Source organism: Mytilus trossulus, chromosome 1, assembly GCF_036588685.1.
Source record: "Mytilus trossulus isolate FHL-02 chromosome 1, PNRI_Mtr1.1.1.hap1, whole genome shotgun sequence".
In the NCBI taxonomy this organism is placed as follows: Eukaryota; Metazoa; Mollusca; class Bivalvia; order Mytilida; family Mytilidae; genus Mytilus; species Mytilus trossulus.
The window spans coordinates 21,268,064-21,276,981 of NC_086373.1; the positions used below are offsets into that span (position 1 = coordinate 21,268,064).

At 34.4% G+C, this 8,918-nt stretch overlaps 1 protein-coding gene across 1 annotated transcript; it reads right to left on the reverse strand.

Annotated features, from left to right (window-relative positions):
* Positions 1-1,831: 1,831 nt before the first annotated feature.
* On the reverse strand, positions 1,832-8,907 carry LOC134718543 (kelch-like protein 3). The gene is made up of 7 exons (XM_063581148.1): positions 7,844-8,907; positions 7,178-7,322; positions 6,367-6,847; positions 5,839-6,025; positions 5,432-5,626; positions 2,822-3,039; positions 1,832-2,319 (listed from the first exon to the last, which is right to left on the reverse strand). Exons 1-7 carry the CDS (start codon positions 8,905-8,907, stop codon positions 2,153-2,155), a joined length of 2,457 nt encoding a protein of 818 aa, XP_063437218.1. The 3' UTR covers positions 1,832-2,152.
* Between the last annotated feature and the right edge of the window lie 11 nt (positions 8,908-8,918).

An 8,918-nucleotide genomic window follows, 5' to 3' on the forward strand; every position in this document is an offset into this window, starting at 1 on the left:
TGGATTTTAATCCACGGGGCCGGGACATGGTATCATGGTTTGCTGCTGAACATCATATTTTTATTTCATTCCGTTTGTTTACGTAGATAGTGCAGAAAAGCATTACGGCCAATTTCTTTCACTAACAAGGCGAAAATCAAAGTCGGTTTTTTATTTATTTATATCATTATTTTTTGGATGGCGCAAACAAAGCGAAATATTTCTGATAACTTAAAAATAATTCGAATTGTTTTAGTTTATACTACATGTACTGAACCATTAGTTTAAAAGTTGTCTAAGTTGTCGGACTGCCAAAGCTTAAGCAATAGTTTGAGTGATGTGGATTAAATGATTAGACATAAAGCCAGAGAAAATAAGTAACAGAGTATCTGCATTGTGTTGTTTATTTATTTGACTGCATTCATTAGTGTAGTTTATCTTTTTAAATCAAGATACAACTTGTAGTATGTTGCAAACGGGTTGCAGGTGTCGAATTCGAAAAAGTTAATTACAATGCACCGAGACTGAGGACATGAAGAATGAAAGCCATCAATTGAAAAAGAAAAGGAAAAACAGTCAAACGACAAATAACTATATAGAATAGCTAATCCAATAATTCAAATGTTTTCTCGTCCTAAACACGCATGAACTATTTGCCATTGGACGTTAAACAACCGACAACCAATCAATCAAATATCAAAAAAGAAATCAACGACACATCGAAAAACAGCATTCAGATTATACCGTTCTCAATACGATTTTAATATGTCGCAATTAGGGCCGGGGACGGCACACTTCACCACAAACGATCCAATAGAGATCAGATAGTGATCTGACTAGGGTGTTGTTACGGCTTTGGTCTGCCATGATATATCAAAATCTGCCAATTCATAGTCACTATTGTAATTTGACTGGACAAAATCGGCGTTTTCTTAATGTAACAATATGATAGGACATTCTAGATTATGAAGGATAGCAATCTGACATTATTCACTCTTCGTGTTGTAGCGCTGTTTGTTCTCCAACGAAAGCCAAAATCGGACGCTATATATACGTAATACTAAATTTTATGATAAAAGAGATGATTTTTCATTTCCTATCGTTAATTATCCATTTTTAGATGGTGGCGTTCCCTTGTCACCATCTTACGGTGTTTATATATCTCAACTTGTACGATTCGCGCGTGTATGTAACAATGTTTTAGATTTTAACGAGAGAAATTTGTGTATTACTGAAAAACTTACACCAGGGTTTTCGATATCACAAACTGGTCAAACCATTTACTAAATTTTATCATCGGTATAAGGACATCATTCGTAAATATAGCTCAACATGCAGACTTCTTATACGTTCAGGTATTTCACATCCCATTTTTTTATGGAAATATTCTTTATAAAGCACAAAGGTGTCAGTATTCACCTCAGAAACTAACAAAACCTTTGAATAGACTTATTAAGAAGGGATATAGTTACGATACTGTTGTCAGGTCATTAAAAATTGCATATTTTGGCATTAATATTGATTCACTTATAGGGTCTTTCCATCGGAACTAAACACATTTGGAAATTAGTATGGCGTTCATTATCACTGAACTAGTATATATTTGTTTAGGGGCCAGCTGAAGGACGCCTCCGGGTGCGGGAATTTCTCGCTACATTGAAGACCTGTTGGTGACCTTCTGCTGTTGTTTTTTCTATGGTCGGGTTGTTGTCTCTTTGACACATTCCCAATTTCCATTCTCAATTTTATGATTGCAATATTTGATGATGTCCAATATGACCAGTTAGAAAAATTGATAGGCAACAGCACAGTTGTCAACAAAACAATACGATTTTTAGAAACGTAACTTTTTTTTAATAATCAAGATACCAACAACAGATTTGTAACAACTAAGTTTTTTTTAAATGAGTAATACATAATTATTTCTTTGCTGGCTTCATGTACATGTATGCATTAAGAGGATTAAGTAAATTTGTTGTCTTCAGTGATACTGATGCTAAATAGCTGAAACTGTCCATTTTTACCAAGAGAGTTCCATAGTTGAATTTGAAATTGACAGAGCAGCTACCAGTTTTAAAAGTTAAAATACATTATTCTGTAATCTGACAAATATGAACAACAAAAAGAACATAACAACTAAAACTTCAAAGTAGAATAAATAAATCATGAATAATTAAGTCTTGTTTTCTCCAGGGAGAATGCAACATGAAATTCCTAAAGCCGGATATGCCATCGGTTCGCATTCTGTCAAGGTTAGACTTTCTACATCCAAACACTCCACATCCGCTAACACGCTTCCTTCCTGTGAGCTGACGCCGCCAAGAATGTAGATTTTCGAGCCTGTAAAATATAAAATTGCAAATTATTATTCCATGCGCAAAATTTTTGTCCTCAAAATGATATTTTTAAATTCATCATACTTGTTGAAATAGTTATATCAACGATTATTGTTTATCAATTAAATATACTAGTATGCAAAATAACGCCAGAATACCTTTAGAGAACCATTTTCACAATAGCGTAGACAACCACAATACGTATGTTGGTATTAATACTACATACTTGTTTGAATTTCCGCGCACTCAGTCTGTAATAGGCCTTCCAGTGGAGATTTAAATAGAATAAAAATGTACAGTACAAGCAGGTGCACGATTAAACAAAAGAAAGTTTTAACGCTTTAATATCATAATTAAACTGCACTAGCTGCGCTTTCGGTAAATAATTTCTCTTCAGTAACACTCAAAAACCTAACAATGAAATAAACCAGTGCCGGGAACCACTAGCAGTTATTACATTCTTCAATACTGACTTCTTAAAATTGGAATGCCAATGTATAACTTACCTATTGCAGCTGTGCTGCAATCATGTCTTGGAATCATTATATCTGTGACTTTATCCCAAATATCGTCTTCCTCGTTGTAACAATAGACACTAGACAGACTCGTTACAGCTGACGACGTATCTGACATGTTTGATCCTCCAATCAAATAAAGCTTGTCTTCCACAACGACTAAATTTGCATGACAGCATGGAGTAGGCAATGGTTCTTTTACTGTCCAACTACAAAACACGAAAGTTTATTCGTTATTTAAAGTAGTCCGAGATTACTGTGACGTCCAGCGGCTGTTTGCCAGACAAGCTGTGACCGTAATCCGAGACTACTGACAAGCTGGGCTCAGCCTGGCAAAACAGCAATTGGACGTCAGAGTAATCTCGGACTAATATATTTTAAGTATAAATACACATAGAAATCTAGAGGCGCTAATGGAATCTCGAAACAAGCTGTAGAAGATTCTGTTTACTTGCCGGATGTTGCATTCTATGGATCCCATACTTGTTTCAATGTTTCATTTAGAAATAACCAAAAAAATCATGAACATTGGCGGATTTGCAATTGTGTTTTGTCTATATTAATTTGAATATATCGTTTCAATTTATTTGGGGCAAATGGTCAATGCGCAACTAACCCAACAACAACAAAACATAACAGGCGTCGTTATTTCTTTATTTAGTAGTATGGATTAAAATTGGGTGTTTTTATCCGAGTCGTTTAAATCACTCGAAACTAAGTGAGACATGCACATAAGTGATAGGCACTTGCTACGGTTACACGGAAATGTAACAATAATAAAAATATTATTGTTACATTGGAGACTAAATGCCGGAATGCATGGTTGGGCAAGAACCTGTTTAATTACGAACGTAACAATAATTATTGAGGCTACGGTTACATTGCTTATTGTTACATGAAAAACAGCAATGTACGATGGGACTAGTAATATGTACTAAATAATAAAAGTTGTAGACATTTATTTTATATTTACAATACATAAATTTATTACATACAATTTATTTACTGTAACTTTTTATTTACAATGACAATTTCTACAAATCAAGTAAGTGGTTTAGAAAGTCCGACATTTTTTATGAACAAAATTACGTCCTCCACGGATACGTGTACATACAAAAGTTCTTAGTATTAAAAGTTACAGTTAGCAAACTTTTTTTCACCATAAACACTATTTGTTGAATAATAATATTTACTATTTATCAGTATTACAAGTATTGTTTAGTACATATGAAAGAACAAAGCAACACAACTGTAGAAGATTTAAGTTTAATAAATCTAGCGTATGCGGTACTGTTTTTCATGTAACGATAACGTTATGTAACCGTAGCCTCAGTAATTATTGTTACATTCGTAATTTTTCGGTTCCTCGCCCAACTTTGCATTCCGGCAATTAGTCTCCCATGTAACAATAATATTTTTATTATTGTTACATTTCCATGTAACCGTAGCCAGTGCCTAAGTGATAGACATATGTTATAAATCGAAAATGGAATATTTTTATAAAAAAACAAAATAAAATCTGTATCATACACCTAAGCGACTAACTTTGATTTCCCCCCGGCGACCATTCATGCTTGAGTATACGCATGAAACATGTATAGAGGAAAAATGGCCATGACTCTTTTATACCTGTACATAACATCACACATAACAGTACATGGCCCAATTCATTAATCAATTGAAGAAAACTCGGTTGTTTGGATTCCTTCCATTCACGAATACAGATTATCGCGGTTAAAAAGATCCCATTAATGCCAGGTCTTTTTTAAACTAATTTACTTGATATAGAAGTCAATTCGAGTCGAATTCAAACATTAACTGATGTATTTTGTAAAAAAATATTATAAAGTGTTAACTATTATATCGAATATGACAAATATAATCTTGACAACTTGAATACAATCTGCTTGGTTTTAATTCAGTCTGTTTTCAGGACTTTTTAGTGGTCTAATTATACTCGATTGTAACTATGATGATCTTTACGTCTGAAGATAACGCATAAACAACATTATAAAACATTTATGATTTAATATTGACTGATTTAAAACGTTTGACCTTATAAAAGACTTTAACATGGTTTATTTTTTGAAGCCTAAATGTTGATAACGCCATAATTTCGTCTACGTATGGTATGATAATGCTTTGGACGCCTTACATTTAACATGATTCGTTTTGGGTCTGGCTCATATCTAATTTTCTCATTAACGGTGTGCAAAATGATAATTTTATGGAACATTTTAAATTCAAGACGTTTACGATCTGATAGTCACATAACAAGTGACTTCGTCTACAAAATGATATTCCGATTGATTATATCACTATATTTATGGAAAATATTATGCATCAACTTATAATGATCCTGCAATTATTGTATTAAAAATAAAAATATGGTCATTGTCCCCTAGGTTCACGCTAAATCATGAACGAAAGATTTAAATACTGGGTACGCAAGGGTATATTTTGATGTACTCGTTTTCGCCTGCGTCCAAGCAGCAGTCTATTCTATTGAAAAAGAAAACAGAAGATTAAATATCTATATTTGCTTGGAGAACAAGTTTTCTATCTGTTATTCTATATTCGGACAAACTATGATATACTTACTTATTTGTCCTTGGATTATAACACTCGACAGTATCAAGAACGATTTTATCGTTCATTGTCTCGTAGAAGCCGCCAACTACATACAGTAATCCGTGGTAACCTGCTGTAGCCATGCCAATCTTCGCTTCTGTCATACTTTCTGTAAAGCCCCAAGTATCGGTATCAGGATTGTAATATTCAACTGTGTTCATAGGCCTGTTAAGAATAGATAGACATAGTTTTCTTTTAGTTTCATATGGTTTGGATCAACAAATATTTACAAGCAAAATGTTAATAAACATTTCTAAAAAGTAAAGTTTCACCCAGAATAGGTTATCAATTATATAAAATAAAAATTCTTAACTTTTTACAAGAAAGAATTTTCAGTACAGAACCATTGTACTGAAAGTTCTATGGTCGCTTCTAACCTTCCGTCCGCATTATGTCCTCCCACTGCATAAAGAACACCCTCAAGCACTGCCAGTCCATGGTACATTCTCGGTGTTCTCAAAGAAGCTGTACGTGTCCAGTAATTTCCCTCTGGGCAAAACCGGAAGCATGTGTCTGTCGGATTGGCAAGGTTTTCTTGTTCATCAGGAAGGATGATAGAGCCAGCTGAAAACCACAGAAAAAAAAGATAACATTTATACTTTTAAATTCTTATCAAATGACATTTTTCTTTGGATGAAAATCAGCAATTATCTACTTCACAGTTTAAAAAAGTTATTCAAATATAGTATTGACCTCACCAAAAGGCTGCAATTGTAGTTTGTGTAAAGTAAATTTGTATTTATTTGCAGAAGAAAAAAACATTATGGAGCGGCGAAACTAGTTGTGTTTGCGAATTCAATATTGCCTAAGTAATTGGACTTCTCCCTTATAGTACATGGACATCTTTCCATCTAAAAGATCTTAATTGCAAAATACATTGAATTTGCTGTATAAATATTTCTTACCAACAACATAGATGTAGCCATCTAGAATAGCAGTGCCTAGATGGTGCCTTGGTTCAGGGAGTGTAGATACTACTTTCCAAGTATTGGTTTGGGGATTGTACTGCTCAACTAGCTTACTGGAATAGGTGCTCTCTGGACTGTAAGGATTGATACCGCCTACTACCAAAATGGTTGGAGGTTTTATAGGAGCAGGGTTTGGGCCATAGAACGCCGTTGCATGTACAGGCTGTTGGTGCAGAGATCCTCCAAGATACATCTTGTGCTTAGTCTGCTGGGTTTGGTTCACATGCATTGGCGCTTGGTTCATGTGCATTGGCATCTGTGGTATCTTATTCATTGGATCTCTGTTGTCCGTTATCGAACCTCGACGAGACACATATGGAGAAGTTACTTTGTCCTTTGATGGTGTCACTCTAGTTCCGTTCTGTGCAGATTCTCTACCTGGTTGGGAAAACCCTGGGCCGCTACCAGTTGAATGTCTCTGTGCAAAATGTGCAAAAAATATATCATTACAGTCACAATACAAAAATGTCTTTGAGAATATTAAATTTGTCAAAATATATTATCGAAATTACCAAACTTTTCCACTTTGAATCGCGTGGTTTTTTTGTATTGGTGCAGTACTTCCTTTCAGTTACCTGGTAATATTAGTATTGGTCTCGACATAAAAGTTCCGACCCTCTTTTACTTTAGGTTCACTGTACTTTATGGTTTTGTTTTGTTAAGGATACATTTATGGGGTAATTTCTGATATACGTAAACGAGTGTAGGACTGGCATAAAAGATGGTCAGGGATAGTTCATTTACTTACACGAGGTGCTGGAACGGATCTACAAGAGTAACTCTGGTTTTGTTCTGCGTTACTGTAACCAGTTATGCTGAATGGAACTTGATGAGCTTGTCTTTTGCTCTCTTGGTTTGAGTGCATTGGTGACCTTTTCTCGAGTGCCTGTGTCCTGAAATGAAAATAAAATGCTAAGTGACCACTTGAATTGTATACAAAGTAGATGCGCAAAATGATTTTTTTTTAAATTCAAAATTTGTTTATAAACACATTATAACGGTTGATAACAGTTATATCTGTTCTTGTTGGAACATACATGTTATACCACTCATTCCGCCAGGAATAAATACTGTCATACTTATTCCTTTATATTTCTTACTTTTGTGACTTATCTTATAAATGAATTTCTATTCCAAGACATAAACAATGATTGACAATGCGTTTCGATAATTTTGATAATTGACCGACACATAACTTCATCCATAATATTAGTCCCTAGAAAAAAACATGATGTAATAAAATTTACTGTTAGTAATTATCGTATGAAATACATGGTCCATTGATTCGGTATTTCTGTTATGCTGATTAAACTATTGCATAAAACAATTTTATTGATGCAATTTTATTACAAAGCATTTACGCTAGAAACATAGAACAAAGGAAACAACAAAACATTGCAATACATATACTTACTTGAATGCAATGTATAACATTTCTTTGCACTGTGGTAATTTGAATATTTCTGTCTGTGGTTCGACGTGTTTAACAAGGTCCTCAGCAGAAATGATAGAAAAACGAACACATTGAAGAAGTTGAGGAGCGTAACTAAGACGCTCTTGTCTATTGAAATCAATCCAAGAAACAATGGCGAAGAATATTTCGAGCTCGTTTCCAACCTTAACCCTTAAAGCGTCTCTTTGTAATATTTTGATAACCATATCGTATCGGCTGTGCAAAAAACTCTCTTTTCTGCTAATGTCAGAAAAGTTATCGTACACCGAAGCTTCCATTTTCTCCAAAATATCACTAAAGCCATGTTTTTCTGCAATCTGCATCAAAAACAATACATTTGTGGAATCGAAGTTCAATAAATGTTGCCTACAAAGGAATATTGCTGCTGACACTCCAAGTTGCTTGGCACAACTTAGAAGTGTTTCTACATTTGCATCTGTAATTTTTAATTGATTTGTGTAAATATAATTAAGTATGTCTTCAGTAGCTTCAATTGAAGCGTTCAAGAGGTTGACTTCTGACAAAGTTGAAGGTAGTCTTTGTCTTTCACAATATCTAGATGTGAACTTTTCACTATGGGCAGCTAATGCCAGCTTATGAGCTAGAAATTCCTTCCCGTTTACACGAATTACGATATCACATAGTTGTTGTTGTGTCCACAGATCATACAAAAATTCGGAAAGTTCTTTTCCACCTTCATTGCCGTTTGCAGAATTGCAGGTATTTTTGCCTCGCTCAATAGCGTTTCCAGATATGTTTTCGAATCTACTCAAACTTTTTGCCCTTGTTTCATATTCCTTGTAAATTGATTTCAAGTTTTCCATTTCGGCTGCATTCTTGCCCGTTTGTTCCTTTGTTTTCAAACTTCCAATAGAAAAATCCAAGACATTACGATCTTTGGTTGGTTCATCTTCTTTGGGAGTCAAAAAGTCTCCTAAACTCTGTCTTTCTCGTTTCACCCTTGCTTTATTTGGGGTTCGGCGCATTACTTTACTGGAGTTGGCTTCTCCGCCACCGTCCATCATTTTGTATGCTT